General features: G+C 45.0%; 1 protein-coding gene across 18 annotated transcripts in view; it reads left to right on the top strand.

The window, feature by feature from the left end:
- The window catches only part of LOC147456139 (uncharacterized), a 187,461-nt gene that overhangs the window by 91,642 nt on the left and 73,033 nt on the right, over positions 1 to 22,786 (top strand). For all 18 annotated transcript variants that reach the window (XM_086514707.1, XM_086514701.1, XM_086514699.1 and 15 more), the window contains 2 exons: positions 13,030 to 13,122; positions 13,476 to 13,589. In XM_086514707.1, the coding sequence (XP_086370833.1) occupies positions 13,030 to 13,122; positions 13,476 to 13,589 (207 nt within the window). The remainder of the gene's footprint in view (positions 1 to 13,029; positions 13,123 to 13,475; positions 13,590 to 22,786) is intronic.

The following is a 22,786-nucleotide window of genomic DNA, read 5'->3' as shown; positions in this document are numbered from 1 at the left end:
GTGACCTCATATGCAACTGATGTTGTAAAAAGATATGTAAAACATCAACATTTACTATTAACCATTTTAAACAATTCATCGTTCAAAGCCCTAAGAAAGCTAAATATCAATTAAACGTTCTGCCATTTCCTTGCGTTTCCTGTTTTTGAGGAACGTGTTTCTTGTTTCCCAAGGATTTTTTAACGGAAAATTACCAAAATACCCCTCCAATTTGTGGAAATTCCCAAAATACCCTTGTATCTATTTTAGTTGGATTGTTCACGATTTCCTAATCCTCCTTCTTTTTTGACAATGGAGATCCGTTTTTTAGTGCTTAGCATGTAATTTGTCACAAATTACCTCCCAAATAACGACAATTATGTCTAAAAATAATGAAGCAATTCATCTCCAAAGCCTACATAACTAGATCAAATTCTAGTTTTAGTATCTTGTATTGATAGACAATCAGTCTTCTTATGAAAAGCTACAAATTTTTTTATCTCTGGATAAATTTACTCTCACAACCAGGGGTATTTTGGGAATTTTGGAAATTTATGACAAAATATGAGGGGTATATTGGGAATTTTGGAAAATTGAAGGGTATTTTGGGAATTTCCACAAATTAGAGGGGTATTTTGGTAATTTTCCCTTCTTTTTATAAAAACTTTTTAGCCTTTAATTGCATTTTGAGGGCCAAAATTGTATGAGCTACCTATGATTGGGCTTGCATGTGAATTTTTTTTACGAAAACACGATTGGGGCATATTGCTTAGAGAACAATTTGCATAGGGCTTGCTCTCACCGCTCAAGTCCCCCCGCCTCTGCTCTCTCTCCTCTCTCATGGATGTTAACAATCACTTGTACTCTTTTTGTTCACACAGACACACATAGGGGCAGAAATGGAGTTTCGTGCAACTATTTTGACAATGGCCATCTAGATATGCCATTGAGAAGTACTCTTTGAGAGAGAAATGAAATGTTATATTAACGTCTTCAAAAGGCCAAAATGACCTATGAGACCAAAGCGTTACAATGTGGTGGATCTGATACAAAGTCAGAGTAGTAAAAATGTAATGACAAAAGGATGAGATATAAATAATATGAAATCCTAAGCTGGTGTGAAATAAGAAGCTAGCCGGGATAGCTAAACCACGACTCGCAAGTGATCCAACATTGGTCGCTAGCGGATCTCATCAATCTCCTCCATGGTTCGCAGTCTCACCAAGCGTCGTGCATGTTGGGCCAAAGTGATCCGGATCCTCTGATGTAGCCTTCGTCGATGCTGTGTAGTCTTCCGCATTCGTGGGCGTCTGGATCTCCCCAATTCAATTGCTCGGTCAATCAGTGTGCCTGTGGTGTGAGACAACAAGATCTGCTGTGGTAGTAGCTTCTCCGGGTGTCCAGTGTCTGCTCTAAAGAAGTCTGTGATCCGTCTCTAAGACTGGCTGGCCTCTCCTCTCATCACGCTCTCTCTATGTCTGCGTAGCTCGAGAAAAAACAGACCCAAGCATCTCTGATCCTCGTACCGCATGACTCTGGAGAGTGGTCCGAAGCCCTCTCTGAACAAGCAGTGGAAGCGGCCGCGTATCTCGTAGTAGACGGGGCAGTGGAATGCGTAGTCCAACTCTTTCTCCGGCTCCATGTCACATAAGAGGCATGTCCTGGCCTCTGCTGGTACTCTGCTGTATATCCCAGTCTCGATCCGCAGCTAGTGTGAAGATGTGCGTATCTGGCCAATAGCACATCGTATCCATGTATCTAGGTCTCGTCACAAAACCGTCCTCCGTAAGCTAGAGAAGATGCTCTCTGTAGAAAGCCATCTTCGTGCCCAGCTCCTGTGCTGGCTGTATCCATGTCCTCCGGATGTCTAGCTGAGTCAGGTCCTGGCGGATGAGCCTGGTGATCTCGGACCGTGTGAGAGTCAGAGACGGTGCATCCAGTGAGTACTGGAAGGGGGAGAGTGTGTCTATGCTGAACCCATGCGCGTGAAACCATGATGTCATCTCCCCATACCAGCATGCTGCATCTCCCTGCATGGCTAACTGTCGAGAGGACTCAAGTGCAAGGCGGGCATATCTGTTTCTGGGAAGTTCCCCAATACGGTGTACGAAGGAGACAGATCTGGTGAGCGCCTCAACCACTAGCGGGGGGGTAGCTAGCTCTGCTCGTATAATGGCACGTGGTACTGAAGCCTTGTGTCTAATGAGCCGTGAGATCATAGAGACTAGTGGCTTCTCCATGTCCCCCCATCCATCAGTGCGACCTGTCCTTCCATGATGGTCCAATGAAGGTCGCCAAATCTCAGCTCCATAGAGCATGCAGAAGCCACCAGGGTGTCAAAGAGCCAGAGCTTCGTACGAGGCTCCTGAAACTGAACATGTGAACACATCCTCTCCAATCTACCCAATGCTGCATGGGCTCTGGTCAATCTAGTCTCTGCTGATCTTCTCAATGAAAATGCTGGTCCACTAAAAACCACTTCAAGGTAGGTGTAAGCATCTGTATACTCCACTGTCTCCTGGCCGTATGTGAATGCGTGCGCTGACCTCCTGATCCACCGTGGGGTCGTATTAAATACCATGACCTTGGTTTTACCAAGGTTGACAGACAAGCCACTTTCATGGGCAAAGCTATGCAAAGCATCCACGTGACGTTGCATCCCCTCTGGAAAGTCGGAGATCAACACAATATCATCAGCATATAACAATAGTGGGATCCATGTTCTTGCCAGTTGTGCACCTCTATCACCATCTCTCTCAATGTAGTCAGAAACCTCATCCATATACATCCCAAACAGACTAGGAGAGAGCGGGCAACCCTGCTTCACCCCAATAGTGGAATGAACTGCTGTAGATAGGCCCTCTGAGGTGCGTACATGCCCCACTACTGACCTGTACAGTGCCATGACCCCCCAAATGAGCTCTGTGGGTACTCCCATCTCCTGAAATCTGCGCATCAATCTAGCTTTGGGTAGGGTGTCAAATGCTTTGCGGAAGTCCACAAAGCTGCAATAGATCTGTCTCCCATGTGATCTGCCCTCCTCAATGATGGCTCTGAGTGTCAAGATATGGTGAAGAGTAGAAAAGCCTCTCATGAATCTTGCCTGCCCGGCTGCTCGTATCCCTTCCTTCTCTGCCCATCTACTCAGCTGCTGCTCAAGAATGGATGCGTACAACCGTGCCAATGTGTGTCCGATCATGATAGTGCGATAATTCCCAGGCTCCATAGGGTCTCCTGACTTGAAGATAGGTACAATAGTAGATAGGCTCCAAGTATCAAGCAAGCCCTCACACATGGCACGGTTAAACATAACTGCTAGGAGCTTTGCTGGTAGAGCTCTGGCATGCATGAAGTGCTCAGCCACTAAGCCATCATGATCATATGCTCTCCCAGTCCTGATCCTGTCAATGGCCTTCCTCACCATCTCAGCAGTGAAAAAAGCACATGTATGGGGGCATGGATCGAGGGGGTCGGGAAGGGGCGGTTGTACAGGAACTGTGTATAGAGATGACGCGTACCGGCCCCAAGCCTCTGTGGAGGTAATGGCAGGGGGAGGGGAGTGCTCATGAAAGAGCCGCCATGCCTCACGTGAGGCCCGACTCAAGAATAGCTGGTATGGATCCTGCTCTAGGCGAGCCAAAAATGCCCTCTTCTTCCGCCGCACTAGGCGTCGGAAGTCAATCTGTGACTGTCTGTGAGTGATGTCCCCCAAAAGCACCTCTCTCTGAAGTCTAGCTCTGGTCTCTCGGCATTCCTCGTCATACCAGTTGTTATGGGGCATGCTCCTAGAACGACGTCTCTGCTCAGGCTGTGCGTGTGGGTATGCGTCTGCTGCTGCATCATGTAACGTCTGCGTCAGTATAGTAGTAAGCTCCTCCAAAGGTCTCCTTGGCTCTTCTGTACACAAGCGTCTGTAGATCCCATCTATGTATACAGAGTCCATCTCCTGCGTGGACGTGTAGCGAGTAGGAGCTGTTGCCTGTGGCCTGTGTGCTACACGAAACTCGAGAGAGATGGTCAGTGACACAAGAGCATGGTTCACTGCCACACCAATAGGTCGGGGTCCAATTGTGAGGTCGTGGATACTAGAGATGAGACTCGGCTGTGCCATGACATAATCCACTGTGCTAGCTCCATGTCTGTGTGGAAAGCATGTAAAACCCCCCTGCAGCGGGAAATCTCTGTAGGCCATTCAAGATGACCAATCCATGTGCAGTCCCCATGTCTATCAAGTGTCGTACATACTCAGTATGCTCCCCATCTTGTGATAGTTTGGATAGGCCTGTCTCTGCAACATCCAGCTCTCTCAGCATCTCTTCTGTAGTATCATAAAAAACTGTCTGATGATGAGCAGTCCTAGCAGTGAAATCCCCTAGAATGATGATGTCACCATCTCTAGAGAACTCCTAGATGTCATCATCCAAAATAGGAAAGGGGGACTGTCCTTTGGGTGGTGCATACACTGACGTACTCGGGGGAAAGTAGCAAATAGCAATGTAAAGATATTTGCCCGTCTGTGCTCTCAATCTCACCCACATGTACCTAGCTTGCTCATCCCTGCGAGCTATGTGTATCAATGGCTGCAACTCCTCGCTGAATAACACTGCCACTCCACCTGAGCCCCGCCCTCATTGCTCTGATCGTGTCTCCTGTCTACATGCGGTCTCCCATCTGTATCCACTAATGTGAGGCACAGACTGCCCAGGGGCCTGAGTGTCTCAGAGTAGAGGATGATATCTCTCCCACTAAAACTTTCCTCAAAAGCACCCACATCTAGACGCATAGATCCATTACAATTCCAGATAGCAACTTTGAGTGTGGTCCTATAGGTCTCACACCGTCATGTGGAGCGTGGCTCCAATATCACCACTCTTCCATCTTGGTAAAAAGCAATCTTACCTTTTTCCCTTGCCGCTCTAATCTCTGGCATTACCTCTTGCATATGAGCTATCTGTGATAGGGTAAGGTCATCCCCGAGGAAGATGCCCATTTTCTTAAGAGTTGGTCTCTTCTACAAAAAGTCCTTCTTGGCTTCCATAGAGGGAAAACGAAGGATGAGTGCTCTTTCTTTCGAGGTTTCCCCTTGCTCCCATTTTTCTTGTTGCCCACTCTCCAAGCTCTTGAGTGCATCGGCTCATGAATCCCATCAAAGCCATAAGTTCTTTTACCTCTTCGTCCACATTATCTTTGTCTTTCAGATCGCAAATCCTCACATGTAGAGAGCGCACACGCCTTCTTTGCTCCTCTTGAAGTGTCAGGTTAATGATGGTGGGTATGGACGTAGTTGTTTCCTTGCTTTTCCCTTTCTTGGCAACCTCAATCCACTTCTCGGCCTCATCTGCGTTTTGCTGAGTCTTTGTAAGAACGTCCACCCACGAGGTCGTCATTTCTTTGTGTTGCTCTTCCCCCTCTTTCATGGCTCGCACTTGCTCTTTGATCGTGTTTAGCTCTTCTATTACTGAAGGTTGCAATTCTCCCTCTTCAAGTGTGTTTCGTGATGGTGCCTCTGCGAGCTCCCTCTTGAGTGACGTCTTCGTGTTGGCTGTCACCTGATCTCCCAGTGTGGCTATCTTGCTTTCTTGGGCCAACACGCGTTCGTCGAGCATTTTTATTGTGCCCAATAAGTTGCGGTTGATCTTGTTAATTGTTCCGTCATTTCTTCTTTACATTTTTGAACTGCACCCTCTAAAGGGTCAAGCTTGTCATTTTGTTTCCGCATACTTGGTCGCCGCAAAAAACGAGAGGGGAATTTGCGATGGTAGTAGGAGATGGCCCTACATACCCACACTATGCATACATGTTCTCCCCACTTTAAGCATACATGGCATACGTTTTTGCCTTTCCTGCAATTTTTGCAAATCAAACAAATTCAGGCTTTCTGCAACTGCTGATTCTGCAATTTCTGTAAGCTCTGTAAATTCTTGAGATATTGAAAATTCTGTAAATTTCTGAATTTTGCGTGCAGTTACTGTTTTCCTGCAGGGCTTAGAAAGCTGTTTGAAAATCGTTTGGGAGTTGGGGAATTAGTCGTGTGGGAGTTAGGGAATTTGCCGGGGGGGTTGGTGGGGGGGGGGGGGGGGGGATGCTGGAAAATTCTGGGCTGTGGGGACGCGCGCGGAAAATGCAAATGCAAAAATGCAAAACAGTTGTGGGACGCACGCGAAAACGGGGTTTGGGGGGGGGTGTGCTACAGGTTATGCGGGGGGTGGGTTGCGAGCAGGGCAAGTGGGATGCAGAGCAGAGCTCGCGCGCAGGTCAGGGCAGCAGCGAGTAGAGCGGGATGCAGGGCAGGGCGAGCAGGGGGGTGCAACGCGCGCAGGGCGGGGCAGCAGCGAGCTCACGAGAGAGAGAGAGAGAGAGAGAGAGAGAGAGAGAGAGAGAGAGAGAGAGAGAGAGAGAGAGAGAGAGAGGAGATCAACGTATAGAGCAAATAGCAGCCCAGAGCGTCCTACATTTGGTATCAGAGCACATGTGGGCAGGTGATGGTTCAAGGAGAGAGACACACTGGATGCTGTGGGCAGGGATGTGGGCCGAGGTTCTTCTTGCAGTAGTATAGAGAGAGAGAGAGAGAGAGAGAGAGAGAGAGAGAGAGAGAGAGAGAGAGAGAGAGAGAGAGAGAGAGAGAGATTTGATTTGATATTTACGTCCTCGGGGGGCCAAAATGACCCAGGGGACCCTCGAAAACTCTAAGCAAACTCCCCTTGCGGGTGTGTGTGGTGTGTAGCACCCTTTGCCTTTTCCATGAGTAGTGTGTGATGTTCTAGAATACTGGCTAGGTATATGCCTAGAGCTGTAGGAGATGGGTCGGTTTTAGAGAGCAATTCCTCAAGAGTAGTGCATCCCTTGTAAGCTGCTGAAAATCAGCGCGTATGTCGGTGTATGTGAGGCATTCTAGAGTCACATGTGTCTCATCCTCAATCTTTTGTAAACTGCATTGGGTGCATTCTCTTTGGCTTGCATCGATTTTCAGCCATCCTCCTGTCTCTACTTTCAGCCTGTGAGCTCTCATATGCATCATAGTGATGGCTCTTCTTACTCGGTGACACATAGGAGTTCTTATGTGAACTTGTGTTTCTGACATTTTGTATGCCTCCCAATACTGTGTGTGTACATGTTTGCAGTAGTATTCAAATTTAGATCTGTGTGTAGCTGTATTCAAATTTAGATCTGCGTGTAGCCGTCTTCCATTTGTTGTGGAGACTGTCTAGCGCTGTCAGCTCAAAATTCAGCATATAATCTCCTTCTTTTCCTTCTTCGATAGGCATGTCTACATATGCTTCCACATTCCATCTTGCAAACCATCTCTTGATGTCTTGTACCAGACTTGAGGAGAGGATTTTGCTCTTGTTGGTTTTTTGTGGTGCACAACCGACTCCCCATGCCACTTGTGGTATTCTATTGGGAGACATCTTCTTCACTTTCATAGTGTATTTGTACATTCTCTGCAATGCTTTCATTTCTAATGGCCTGTTGCCTGTTTCCAACATCATCACGGAGTATGTGTCGTCGTTTTGACCCCAAGATGTCTACATAAGAACTTCTTTTGTATCTTTTCTATTTCGTTCCATGTACTGGCCGATATGCTAGCACCCCAAACTTCCACCCCATTTAGTATGGTCTGTACTACGCATGTTTCAAATACCATTGCTTTGATCTCCCATCTTCGGATATTGCTTTGTGTACACATTCTCAAATTGGTAGTATTTGGCCTTGCCCGCATCAAGTCTGCTTCTTACACAACTTCCCCATGCATGATTGGAAGGAATATCCACTCCCAAATATTTAAAACTATCCACCACTTAGATTGCTTGGTCTAGGTACATCACCTTGGGCTGATTTTCTATTTTGTGTGTTCTTATGGACATAATCTTCGTCTTTTTCACATTGACAGCTAAGCCCGTAGCTTCACAGAAAGCATGCACGGCATCCATTGATCTTTGTAATGACCTGAGGTTATATGCAAAAAGGACTACATCATCCGCATATATGAGAAGCCAAAGTATGAAAGCTCCAATACTTGGTCTATCTTCTGCTTGTGCGAGTGCTTGTTGTATGAAGTCCTCAAGTTGATCTATGCGTAATCCAAAAAGTGTTGGGGACAGAGGGCAGCCTTGTTTCACTCCCATGTTACTTTCGAACTCTTGGGAGAAACCCGTTTGCATTTTCAACATGCATCTCACCTTTTTGTAGAGACGAGCCACCGCCGCTCTAAGGTGTATCGGTACTCCAATGTTTTCCATTCTTTTCCACAAACCATCTCTGCAAACTGTGTCGAACGCTTTTTTGAAGTCCACAAAACAACATTACAAAGTTTTGCCCTTCAATCGGCTTTCTTCCATCAATACTCTGAGCGACATGAGGTGATCTATAGTGCTGTATTGACATCTAAAGCTTGCTTGACCAATTGCACGTTTGTCATTACATTCAGCCCATACACTGATCTCTTTTTCCAAAATGCTACCCAAGAGTTTTGCCATTCATGAACCAACCATAATAGTGCGATAGTTTTTTGGCTGATTTCTGTCCCCACTTTTGAATAAGGCCTTAATCCAGTTTTCTTGCCAATCTGCGGGTAGATCTTGCGTGGCTGCTTGATTTAGGAGTCTATGGATCCATTCCTTGGCCACCTTGCCTGACCATTTCAGCATTTCCGAGCTCATGTTATTGGTGTCTAGTGCTTTCCCATTCTCAAGCTTTTGTATACCTTTTAGAGTTACCTTCATAGTCAAGGGTTCTTTCGTTTGCAACTCGGGTTGATTTCCAATCATTTCCTTAGCATCTTTGTGTACATAAAGTTGTTCCACATAAGCATACATGTCTTCTTGGCTGATGTCTCCCATGATATCCTGTTGTTTCCCTTTCATTTTCCGCCATGCCCCTTTCGGGTTCTCTTTGAAATGCTTGATCTCTTTTTGTTCTTTTTCCAGCTCATATCTTCTTCTTTTCTTTCGTAGGAGTGCATTATATTCTTTGACTAAAGGTGTCCATTCCTCCTCTGACTTGAGTGTCATTCTCAACCTGTGTTTGGCTGCCTTACATTCTTCATCAAACCATGAATTATGTGGCATGCCTTTTGCATCTTTCTTCTGTTTGCGAGCTCTAGCCATTACAACTTCAAGGGTTGTGATCATTGCTTGTTTGAAAAGTAGCCACGTGTCTTCAACATTGCAGGGCATGTCATGTACCATGAGTATGCTATCAAGAAAAGTCGCATATTCCTTTTTCTTTTCTATTTGCATTTTGTATGACCAAGTCGGCTCTGCTGCTATCTTTTCCTTCCTTTGTGTGGGTACTCGTAACCATATGTGAAATGTTATATTAACGTCTTCAAAAGGCCAAAGTGACCTATGAGACTAGAAAGTTACAAGGTGGTGGATCTGATACAAAGTCAGAGTAACAAAATAACAACAGTACAAAACAAAGATATATACTATCGGATCCTAGACTGGTCGATGTGAACTAAGCGAAAATGGGCGGCTTGCTAGGATAGTTGAATCACAAGAGATCTAGCATCGGTCGTTGGCGGATCTCATCAATCTCCTCCATGGCTAGTAGTCTGACCGGGCGTCGTGCATGCCTGGCCAGAGTGCTCCGAATCTTCTGTCGTAGCCTCCGTCGATGCTGTGTGTTCCTCCGTAGTCGTGGGCGCCTTGATTTCCCCAGTTCAGTCGCTCGGTCGATCAGTGTGCCTCTGGTGTAAGATGAGGGGGAGCTCTGCTGTGGGAGTGGCTCTTGCGGCTGTCTCGTGTTTGCGCTGAAGAAGTCTGTGATCCGTCTTTGAGACTGGCTAGCCTCTCCACTCATCAGGCTATCTCTGTGTCTGCGCAGCTCAAGCAAGAACAAACCCAGGCATCTTTGATCCTCGTATCCCATGACTCTTGAGAGTGGTCCAAAACCCTCTCTGAACAAGCAATGGAAGCGGCCTCGTATCTCGTAGTAGACGGGGCAGCGGCATGTGTAGTGCAACTCTGTCTCAGGCTCCATGTCATACAAGGGGCATGTCCTGGCCTTTGCTGGTACTCCGTTGTATCTCCCAGTCTCAATCCGCAGCTGGTGAGAACATGTGCATAACTGGCCAATAGCACATCGTATCCCATGAGACAAGTGGGTGTCCATGTATCTGGGTCTCGTCACAAAACCATCCTCCGCAAGATGGAGAAGATGGTCTCTGTAGAGAGAGAGAGAGAGAGAGAGAGAGAGAGAGAGAGAGAGAGAGAGAATGAAATGAAATGTTATATTAACGTCTTCAAAAGGCCAAAGTGACCTATGAGACTAGAAAGTTACAATGTGGTGGATCTAATACAAAGTCAGAGTAACAAGATGACAAAATGACAAAATAAAATACTGTGGAATCCTAAACTGCTAGGTGTGAACTAAGCAGCTAGCTGGGATAGCTAGATCACAGGAGATCCAACATCGGTCGCCGGCGGATCTCATCAATATCCTCCATGGTCAGTAGTCTGACCGAGCGTCGTGCGTGCTGGGCCAAAGTGATCCGAATCCTCTGATGCAGCCTCCGTCGATGCTGTGTAGTCCTCCGCAGTCGTGGGCGTTTGGATCTCCCCAGCTCGGTCGCTCGGTCGATCAGTGTGCCTATGGTGTGAGGCGACGAGCTCTGCTGTGGTAGTAGCTCCTCTGGGTGTCCAGTGGCAGCTCTAAATAAGTCTGATTTTTTTCTGAGAGTGGGTAGCCTCTCCTCTCATCAAGCTCTCTCTGTGTCTGCACAGCTCGAGCAAAAACAGGCCCATGCATCTCTGATCCTCGTACCGCATGACTCTGGAGAGTGGTCGAAAGCCCTCTCTGAACAAGCAATGGAAGCGGCCTCGTATCTCGTAGTAGACGGGGCAGTGGCATGTCATCCGCCAGCTGATCTCGGACTATGTAAGAGTCAGAGAGGGTGCATCCAGTGAGTACTGGAAGGGAGGTTGTCTGTCTATACTGAACCCATGCGCCTAGAACCATGATGTCATTTCCCCATACCAGCATGCTGTATCGAGAGGACTCAAGTGCAAGGCGGGCATATCTATCTCTGGGAAGTTCCCACATGCGGTGTATGAAGGAGACAGATCTGGTGAGCGCCTCAACCACTAGTGGGGGGGCAGCTAGCTCTGCCCGGACAATAGCACGTGGTACTGAAGCCTTAGCTCTAATGAGCCGCGAGATCATAGAGACCAGAGGCTTCTCATGCCCCCCAATCCATCAGTGCGGCCTGTCCTCCCATGATGAGCCAATGAAGGTCCCCAAATCTCAGCTCCATAAATTAATGCAGAAACCACCAAAGTGTCAAAGAGCCAGAGCTTCGTCCGAGGCTCCTGAAACTGAACCTCTGAACACATCCTTTCCAGTGTGAGAGCCATTAATAAGATCAGGTAAGAAATGCTTTAGACGAGTATTTACTGTATTAGCCAAAAACTTAGAACCTGTAGAGAGCAAAGTGACCGGCTTGCGGTGCCTAAAATCTGCGCACCTCATAATATACCCTCACAATTTGCAGCCATACTATTTTGTTTTGCTGCATATGGGCATTGGTACATTGTTCTAGAATTCCAATGACAGAAGTTCCTCAATTTCTTATTTAGCAACAATCAGGCTTTTAATAGATTATTACTTTTGTCAAATAGTAAAGTGACCATGAAGCAGGTCATAGAGCTCTTGTTGCTGGGGTCGATTTTTGGGAGCTTGCAAGCCTCTTGAATGTCAACTGTCAACTTCTGCCTGAAGTTTGGTTTTGTCCTCTAAAAGTTCTCTTCTTCTTCTTCTTTTTATCCGAGCAAGTAGGAGAAGTTTATGAATTGGGCAGTCAAAATTCCTATTTTGGAGCACTTTTGCATTCAGTGGTACCTCCTCTGAGTTTACCATAAGGTGAGGAAGGGAGAAACGTAGCTGGCTGTAGTCTGTAGGTGAATGAATTTTAAAGAAGTAAACGAAAGCATGGAGAAGAGAGGAGGAAATAAAAAAGGAACTGTTTTTCTAGAGAGGTAGGATGGAAATGGTCAGCAAGGTTTCACTGAATAAGTAGCATGGGGCACAAGCAGAGGCTGGATTAGGGGTAAAAATGCCTTTGAGAGACTGTGCCAAGGAGGTGACCTGTCACGGGATGGGCACCACGTGCCAACGGAAAAGAACAGATTGAACAACTTTAAAGCACTTCAAATAACAACTGAAGTGAAAGAGATAGAGAGTGCACTAGAGACGGAGTGGTGGAGTTTCACCCCAAGAGAGCACTGGCCTCAAACCTTGGTGCCCCTTTCGGTATTTCTTTAAATTGCTTGAGCTCTATACATTGTTGGTCCTCCTTCTAAACCTTCACATTGAAGCGTGCTAGAGAATGAGCCCATGGCACAAATTGAAAGGCCCTTGGCCTATGAAAAGCAGTTACCTGAAAAGCTTCAAACTCAAAAGCAACTGGTCCAAAAGCTGCCAGCACGTTTTGCAGAAATCCGTACAGGTGCCACGTCATCAGCGTAAAACGTGGAAATCCGTACAGGTGCCACATCAGCATCTCAGCACGTTTTGCAGGCTTTCCGTACAGCTGCCACGTCATCATGGTCCATGCGATTCTTCAGTGTGTGTGTGTGTGTGTGTGTGTGTGTGTGTGAGAGAGAGAGAGAGAGAGAGAGAGAGAGAGAGAGAGAGAGAGAGAGAGAGGATCTTGCTTTATCTTTAGGTCACTTGGGCCCCAGCGAACGGGGTCCCATAAGTTGGTGGGAACTTCGTCTGGTTCTTCTTCTGCTGCTGTTGCATCTTAGGGTTTAGGCCTTGGGCCGAGATGTGCAGGTTGGCTCCGTTCTTCAGTGGCTTGACATGTCAGTAGTTTGTGACAGGACTAGTCAGCATGGGCGGACAAGTGCCAATTCAGGGTGCGTGTGTGCACGAATTGAGCAAGTTTGGGGTGGGGATGATGGAGCACCTACTATAGCATTTGTAGCTGATGGATGCTAGTTTTCTTTGCTGCTCCATTATCCTCTTTTAAGATAACGTTTTTATGAATGCTTCGGGTCATTTACATGCCATACAGCCTTACAGAAACTGGTAATTGTTACTGTGCAGATTGCATCATGGATCACCCTGATTGTGCTGACAAGTATGACATCTTATTTGTACCTTTCTTCGAAAGATAGTCATCTGGCAGCGTCCCAACCAGTGTAATATTTTTACCATCTCTTGATGACTCTTTTATCTCTACTGGTATATGTCATCTTACACCTAACAAAAGAGTCCATGGCTGGCCCCTTCGTTGGCCCAGAACTTGACATGCTAGCGCATTGATATCTGTTGGTCTTCTTAGGCAGAAGTTTTGAAGCTTTCACATTGGTTATATTTTTGTGCATGGCACTTTTACCAGGCTGTGTGAACTTGTGAAGCCTCTTTGTTGATTTGAAGGGATGTGGCTAGTTACAATTCTGTAATTAAAAGGCAGCTTTTGTGTTGGCTAGATTAGATGTACAGGCAAAAAGAGTAGAATGTTCAAACTGTTTCATGCTTTTTGTTTTCAGGTCTTGCTTTACAGCATTCTCCCACTTATGTTGGTGCTCCCGTTTGATGTCTTTTTTGTCACATCACGTATTTTCTTTCTTCGAACGCTGGTTCGAATATTTCTCCCGTTACAGGTTGGCACTGTTCCTTTGGAATTTCTCAGCAAAATGTTTTTAAAAAAAGTTTGTGGTAACTGGTTTGTCTATTTGTATATGCTTAAAACCTTCTGCTTTTTCTTGATTTTTATGACATAATGTTGCTGATAGTTTGCCTTGTAGCTAATTATGGCTAGATGCTTTATTTGTATCTTCATGCAAGTAGGAGGCCCGAACAAACTGGAGAATCTAGCAGCATGCTATCTTTTCAAAGAAGAAGGCTGCCATGTAGTACAGATCATGCAAAGCGATGCAGGAGCTAGAAACATGCCGATTAGACCATTTGCAAATAGACCTCCACATATGTGTGTGTGTGTATGTTGCTTGGAGCACCTTTGTTGCTTGTATGCAAATGATCATACATGAGTATGGTTAGTGGTTTTTGGGGCATCATAGCGAAACAATGACAGTCGCCAAATGTTGGGTGTAAACTTACAACCTTAATGATCTTAGATGTTTAACACAAGAAGAACATGAAGCTTTTATGGATGCTAAGTCTTGTATTGCCACTAATGACTCAAGCAAGCTTGATAAATGGTCGATCTGAGCTTGCCATAAATGCTCTACTAAATCCATTTTTTAAGGGACTCCATGCTTCTAGACAAACACAAGGTATCGCGCGTGTCAAAATGCATGATGATTCATGAACAAGCACTAAGCAACTACTGGCTGACATGTGCTTCTCTGATTATTAGGACTTGGATGCTTCTCCTTCACTGCCTACCCCAGAGGTTCAGCAGGCACATGATGTATTTCTTGCAAAAGCCATCCCTATTGTTTCCGTTGTTCAAGCTCAAGATTTAACTCATTCACTGAAACAATTCTTTGCTGCTTCTTTTGAATGGAGACTTGCAAGGTGGCATGACATGCTACTTCATAAAAGCTTCTACTACCACTTAGTTTCTACATTATCTCTCTACAATGAAAACTCCACATACAGGACTGCTTCTTGCTGGCACAAACACGGAAGCGTGCACTTAAATACTTTAGAGTTCATTTAGCTATTCCATGTAGGATTCCGCACAGAATAATACTGAGAAAACAATGTAGAAAAAGACTAGGGACCTAAAGATGGGCTGGTCTTTCCTTCTTGAGGAGATTTTCTAATGGTTTTGAGCTGCTACACGCCCATAAATTGGAAAAGCTCACACTATTCTCTATCCTGGAGGCTATTTTGACGCATAAGAATGCATGTATTCATGAGCCTATTGGCTGAATTTTGTCACATTTGTAGTCGAGAACGGCTATTTCTTCTTCGTACTTGAGGTTTCTTGGCGGGAGCAATCTTTACTGCCGTCTCCTCACTTACGGGTACCCGAACAGGAGCGTCTTGGCTGAAATTTACAACTCGAATTTGACAGTGCTGAAAAATTGGACGCACAGCCAATACTACGCTTGTCTGCGTGCGGCTATTTTCCGTGGGGACGCACACAAGCTTTTATGGCTATCCGTCACCTTTGTCGCAAGCTATGTAGGTTCTGCACGACCCTCACAGGAGCTCTAAGCAAGAAATTGATGGTGAGAAATGAAATGAAATGAAATGTTATATTAAGGTCTTCAAAAGGCCAGAATGACCTATGAGACCAAACTGATACAAAAGTGGTGAATCTGTTACAATGTCTGTGTACCTTAGTACTAAAGTACTAAGTGTGAAAAGTGTGAAAGTGTGAAAATAAATGTGAAAAACTAAATACAAAGTATTAAATAAACTTCTTAGGAGCATTCTGGGTGTCTGGCTAGAATGCTTCTAATCCTTTGTTGTAGTCTCCTCCGGTGAAGTGTGCTTCTGCATCTCTGTCGTGGTCGTCTCGATTTCCTAAGCTCAATCGCCGTGTCAATGAGGGTGCCTTTGGTATGAATGTGGGTACTCCTTTGTGCTGGCTGCTGGCCTCTTGCTTCTCCTTCCACTCTTGCTTCTCTCGATCCGAAGAAATCTGTGATCTGCCTCTGAGGCTGTAGTGCTCTTTGTCTTCTCATTAGATTATCCCTGTGCCGATGTAGTTCCAGTAGGTACAAGCCTAAGCATCTTTGATCTTGGTATTGCATGATTCTATGTAGAGGTCCAAAGCCTTCTTTAAATAGGCAATGGAAACGCCCACGTATCTCATAGTATACGGTGCAATGGCATATGTAGTGTAATTTTGTCTCCGGCTCCATTCCACATAACTTGCAAATTCTGCTCTCAGGTGGGATTCCCCTAAATCTGCCAAATTCAATTTCCAGCTGGTGCGAGGATGTACAAATCTGACCAATAGCACATCTCAAACCATGAGACAGGTGGGTATCCATGTAGCTCGTGCGAATCACAAATCCATCTTCAGATAGCTGTAGGAAGTTTTCTTTGTAGTCGGCCATCTTCGTGCCCAATTCTTGTGTAGGGTCTACCCATGTCCTCTTAGTATCCAACTGTGTAAGATCCTGACGGATGATTTTATTAATCTCCGTTCGTGTAATTGCCAGTGATGGAGCCTCAAGAGAGTATTGGAAGGGGGGTAATCTTTCCATACTGAACCCGTGTCTCTGAAACCACGAGGACAATTGCGCATACCAGCATGATGTATCCCCTTTCATTGCTAATTGTCGAGAGGAACCGAGGGCCAGTCTAGTATATCGAGAGGATTCGAGGATGAGAGAGAGAGAGAGAGAGAGAGAGAGAGAGAGAGAGAGAGAGAGAGAGAGAGAGAGAGAGAGAGAGAAATGAAATGTTATATTAACGTCTTCAAAAGGCCAAAGCGACCTATGAGACCAGAAAGTTACAATGCAGTGTATCTGATACAAAGTTAGATTAACAAAATAAATTAAACTAGGATAACAAAATATAAATACTTCGGGATTCTAATCTAAGCATTACAATGTGAAGACAATATGGGAGGAGAGTAGAGATCCATCTTCATCTGCACTCTGGACGACACAAGAGTATGGCTTGAATCCTTTGCCATAGTCTCCTTGGAAATTGTGTAGCTCCTCTCCTCCCTCGGGGTCGTCTAGATCTCCCTAGCTCTAATGCGCGGTCTATGAGAATGCCAGTAGTACGGGTAGACCGCTCCACCGTCGTTGGTTGCTGAGAGAGAGAGAGAGAGAGGGGGATGAAATGGAATGAAATGTTATATTAACGTCTTCAAAAGGCCAAAATGACCTATGAGACCAATCTGTTACAAAATAGTGAATCTAATACCATGTCTGGGTACAAAAGAAAGAACTAGAACAAACATACTACTACTAGAATCCATCCTCATCTGCACTTTGGATGTCGAGAGAGTATGGCTCGAATCCTCTGTTGTAGTCTCCCTCGATGTTGTGTAGCCCATCTTCTCAGTTGTGGCCGTCTGGATCTTCGTAGCTCCAGTGCTCGGTCGATGCGAGTGCTGGCAGTGGTCGAATGAGTATGGGACGAGCTCTGCAGTGATGGTTGCTCCTCTGGTTGTCCCATACTTAGTGAAAAGAAATCTGTAATCTATCTCTGGGAGTGTCTCTCTCTACAGTAAAGTGTCTCTATATCTGTGTAACTCAAGTAGATATAGCCCAAGACATCTCTGATCCTCATAACTCATGACCCTAGAGAAAGGACCGAAACCCTCTCTGAATAAGTAGTGGCAACGGCCGTGTATGTCATAGTACACTATGCAATGACAAATGTAATGTAGCTTTGTCTCTGGCTCTAGTTTGCATAAGTGGCATATCCTGCTGTCTGTTGGTATCCCTCTATATCTACCAGTTTCAATCTCTTGCTGATGTGAGGCTGTGCGTATCTGAACAATGGCACACCGCAAACCATGAGACGTGTGTGTTCATGTAGCTGGGTCTAATGATGAGCGCGCGGCGGTGTGTGCAAGTGAAAGAGCACGCGAGGAAGTGCAGTGTGTGTGCAGAGAGGGGAGGCGAAGGCGAGCAGGAGAGGAAGCGCTAGCAGAAGAGAGAGGGCTCACGTTTTTGTGGAAAACTCAATAAGTGAGTTTTGGGTTTTCCCACTTTTATTATAAGTGACCTTTAAAAAATGTGTCTAGGTTCATATTCAACCTGGACAAAGTATAAAAATGTACAAAAAGGGGTTATTTATGCCTTTAACCCAACAACCTCCCACTTAAAGGCATAAATGGCGCCTTTAAGCTACGTGACTCCCACCATCTCTATGCATGGATGATGTTGTGCTTTGGGTAAGCACTTAGTGAGAGCATCGACTGGATTTTGTGATGTATGGACCTTAACCAATGTAATAAGGCCATCCTCAAGCACTTCTCGTATGAAGTGATACTGCACATCAATATGCTTTGTGCGTGCATGAAACATGGCGTTCTTTGTCAGACATATAGCACTCTGGCTATCACAACCAAGCATAGGTGCCTTGGTAGGCAAGCCAAACTCACTGCATAGGCGTGCTAACCAAATAGCTTCTTTGGAAGCCTCAGTGGCTGAAATATATTCAGCCTTTGTAGTAGACAATGCAACAATCTTTTGCAATCTAGAACACCATGAAACAACACCTCCCGCAAGAGTAAATACATAGCTACTTGTGGATTTCCGTGTATCCACAACACCAGCCATGTAAGAGTCACAAAATCCCTTCAACTCCATTGGTCTTTTACCATAGCAGAGGCATTTGGTTTTTAGTCCCTTTCAAGTACCTCATAATGGACTTCACTGCATCCCAATGCAACCTTCCTGGATTAGCCATAAACCGGCTCACAACTCCCACTGCATGGGCTATGTCAGGCCTAGTAGCAACCATAGCATACATAAGTGAACCACAAGCTGAAGCATAAGACACACTTTGCATGTCATTGGCTTCTTCCTTTGACTTAGGACAATCATCCTTGGAGATTTTAACATATGGCTGTAATGGCACACCAAGAGGCTTTGCTTCACCCATGTTAAATCTGTCAAGCACCTTTTCAATGTACTTTTCTTCTGACAAATACAATAGGCGCTTGTCTCTTTGCCGTGTAACACGCACTCCAAGTATATGTTCAGCTGTCCCAAGGTCTTTCATTGAAAACGCAGATTTCAGCTGCCCTTTAAGAGCATCTACAGTGCTTCTTTTCTTTGTAGCTATCAGCATATCGTTTACATAGAGGACAAGAATGATCGGGCTGCCATCCTCATCACGTTTGGTATACAAACAATGGTCTGCATGGCTTCTTTTGTAACCATGTTTAAGCATGAAGCGATCAAACCTCTTGTATCACTGTCTACATGATTGTTTCAGCCCATACAAGCTTCTATTGAGCATACATACCAAATGTTCCTTGCCAGGGATGACAAAACCCTCGGGCTGCTTCATGTAAAGCTCTTCTTCCACATCACCATGCAAGAAAGCGGTATGTACATCCATTTGGTCCATTTCCAAATCAAGAGCAGCCACAATGACAAACAATACACGCAAAGTGGTCATCTTCACAACAGGAGAGAACACTTCCTGAAAGTCTATGCCCTTGGTTTGAACATATCCCTTTGCCACAAGCTTTGCCTTATACTTGGGTTTTGTATCAACAGTTTTGATTTTATACACCCATTTGTTAGAAATAGCCTTCCTTCCTTTGGGCAATTCAACCAAATCCCAAGTATGATTAGCATGCAAAGCTTTAATCTCTTCTTGCATAGCAAGCTCCCACTTGTCGCTGTGCTCACATGTCTTTGCCTCTTTATACGTAAGAGGCTCTCCCTCATCTGTCAACATAATGTAATGCAAAGAGGGTCATATCGACTCACAGGCCGTCTTTGACGAGTAGACCGTCTCACCCACTGATCCACATTATCCGGCAATGGGTTTACATCAGGTGGCACTACAAAATCATCAACAATGGGCTGCTGTACATCATTTTCAGCACCATTTTCAGCATTGTTTCTTGGCTGCAAATGCCCTTCAGGAGCCTCAATTTGCTGTCCAACATCATCTGGCTCAAACACCACTGGACCATCTACATTTTCAGCCATTTGTGGTGCATCCTGAGGGTCAAAAATAGGCTTAAGAGGTGGCTGGTCATGCTGAAATTTCACCCTTTTATGGTCATGCTTTGAGGCACAATTGTTTTGAAGCAGCCTTGCCTCATTAAAAACAACATCCCGGCTGCGTACAACCCTTTTGAGCTGAGATAACCAAATCCTGTAGCCCATTTCGCCTTCTTCACCATATCCCATGAAGAGGCCTTTAATGGACTTCGCATCTAGTTTACTGCTCAACTCAGGTCTAACATGCACAAAAGCTTCGCAACCAAAAATGCGTAGGTGATCATATGAAGAAGGCTTGCCAGACCAAACCTCTTCAGGGATGTCACCTTTCAAAGACATGTGAGGGGATCGATTGCATATATGCACTGTAGTTTTCAAAGCTTCTCCCCAAAATCCATGAGAGAGATTAGCTGTGGACAGCATGCATCTCACCCTCTCACAAAGTGTCCTATTGAATCTTTCAGCCACACCATTAGAAGAGGGGCTGTCTGGCACAGTAAGCTCCCTCTAAATGCCCAAATTTTCACAAAAATTGTTAAATTCAGCACTTGTGTACTCCCCCCCATTGTCTGTACGCAAGCATTTTAGCTTTCTACCAGTTTGGGTGGTCACAAATGCATGAAATCTCTTAAACGCAGCAAAGGCTTCATCCTTAGACTTAAGCAAATAAACCCAAATTTTCCTAGAATGATCATCAACAAAGGAGACAAAATAACATGCACCACCCATAGACTTAGTAGGCATGCTACATACATCAGAATGTACAAGATCAAGCACACAAGATTTACGAGAGACACCAGCGTAATAAGAACGCTTTCTTTACTTGCTTGCCATATTGACATTCATTACAAAAGTCCAGCTTTGTGTCTTTAGCATCATGCTTGTTCAAAGTACAAAGCTTAGAAAGGCCCTTTTGGCTCATGTGGCCAAGCTTCTTGTGTCACAACTCCATGTGAGAGTTAATTTCAGCCAATGCAATAAACTTGCCCAACATGGCCTTTCCATGCATGCAGTAAAGTGTCCCTTTCTTTGTGGCCTTTACAATCAGTCTTGAGCCTTTGGTCATTTTCCAGGATCTTCTCTCAAACAAGATGCTGTAACCATGCATATCCATCTGACCAACAAAAAGCACACTCTTCTTGATTCCCGGCACATATCTAACATCATGCAAGACAAGCTCATTTGTGCCATCTATGGAGAGATGCACAGTGCCAATACCCTCAATGGAACATGCATGATTGTTTCCAAGGTATACATGGCCACGCTTGCCTACATCAAAAGTAGAGAAACACTCCTTGATAGGAGTCACATGAAATGAAGCACCGGAATCAACAATCCAAGTCTGGGACAATGCATCATTGACAGTCAACAAAGCATCAATAAGATCTCTCTTGGTGATCTGCATGTCCTGTGAATGAACATTTAGAGAGGCATCGAAGTCATAAGCATCATCATCTGACAAAGTGGCACACAAGATGTCCTCTACATCTGACAGCTCCTGAATCACGACACTAGAAGCAACATTGGCCTTCTCTTTGTTCTTTGAGCTATCCTGTGCATCTGCCTTGACTTCCTTCTTCTCTTTCTTTTTGTCTCCACCATTCTTTTTCCTTTCTAACTCAGCTTTATAGTACCTGCAATCGGGTTTCTTGTGACCTTTCCTTCCACATTGATAGCAAGTCACATCACTCTTGCCTTTGCTTGCATTTCCCCTTTCTTTACTCTTACTCTTACTCCTTTGTGCATAAGCATTCTTCTTTTCTGTCCTGCCTCTAACCATGTTGGCAGAGCTGCCTCCCTCTCCACTTGCTTTCCTCCTGATTTCTTCATTCAAGATAGAACCCCTAACACCATCAAAGGTCAAATTGGGGTTATTGGACAACGAAACCACCAAAGTTTTCCATGACTCAGGTAATGTTATTAGCAAGAAGATATTTTTCAGCTTATCATCAAAAGGGGATAAGCCAGAATCCTGTAAAACTGCGACAAAGTACCTGCGAATAATGACAAGTACTCTGCTGCGCTCTTGGACTTATCTAGTTGCATGCCAACAAGTTTTCGCACCAAGTGCACCTGGTTGACAGGCGTTGTATTTTCATACATTTCCTTCAACTTCTCCCACACATCAAAAGCAGTCGTGAGACCTTTCACATCAATGACGGTTTCATCGGTCATGGCCATTTTAATGTATGTAACGGCCTTCCTGTTCATGCTAACCCATGCTCCGTCCGTCATATTCTGTGGCTTCACTTGTTCAAGTGCCCATTCGCAATCCTTAAGAAATAGGATTCCTTGAATCCTGTCTTTCCAAAGATCAAAACCTGTACCATCGAACCTCCTAATCTCGAAGAGGTTCTTCACATTCGAAGAAGATGAGGCATAGTTGCACGAATAAGAGGGATAATACGCTGAATTTTTGGGCAAAATGCACAAAAATCGGAGGATAGCCTCACAGAGATGTGCACTACAGCTCCAAATGGTCACAGGAGCAATTTGGGGCAAAATAGGTCGATTTGGGCACAAAATTCAATTTCTGAAATTTATACGCAAGAAATTTCAGCGAGCAAATTTGTGCTCGAAAACAACAAATTTAGTTGTTTTTAGCCTCAGAAGACATAAATAAGGCTAATACACAGCCTTTAGAAGCATGTAAGCGCAAAAGCCCCAATTTGTAGCATCGAAATTGCATGAAATTGAGCCACAAATGGTCATACATCGACAAAATTTGTCAAATGTGCGTAGTAGATTGCATCAATTTGCACTTTCCCCAATGTAATCGCACCATAAAAACACTTGCAAAAACTTGCGCAAATCTGAAATTTGCTTAAAACACCTGTTTTAGGGCTTGTTTTTCGGCAATTTCAGTGTTTTCAAGTAGCGGGGACTTAGCAAAAGTATTCCCACACCTTAATACATCATTTGCAAAACCCGTATTTTGCTGTCATAACCTGTAATTTCCTGTTTTTGACCTAATTTCAGCCTGTTTTGGGTCAATTTGGGTTGCCGGGAGATCTCTAGTGTCCGGGGACGAGTCCTTTGGCGACGAAATTGCAAAATCTCGCGTGAAAGTTGACCTTCTTGGCTGAAATTCAGCGTTTGTAGGTTTGGGGCAAACCCTAATCGAGGCTCTGATACTAGTTGATGAGCGCGCGACGGTGTGTGCAAGTGAAAGAGCACGCGAGGAAGTGCAGTGTGTGTGCAGAGAGGGGAGGCGAAGGCCAACAGGAGAG

Source organism: Adiantum capillus-veneris, chromosome 6 (genome assembly GCF_014529385.1).
Source record: "Adiantum capillus-veneris isolate H3 chromosome 6, ASM1452938v2, whole genome shotgun sequence".
NCBI lineage: Eukaryota > Viridiplantae > Streptophyta > Polypodiopsida > Polypodiales > Pteridaceae > Adiantum > Adiantum capillus-veneris.
The sequence above is the reverse complement of the archived record's forward strand: the minus strand, read 5'-3'. Positions and strand labels throughout refer to the sequence as shown.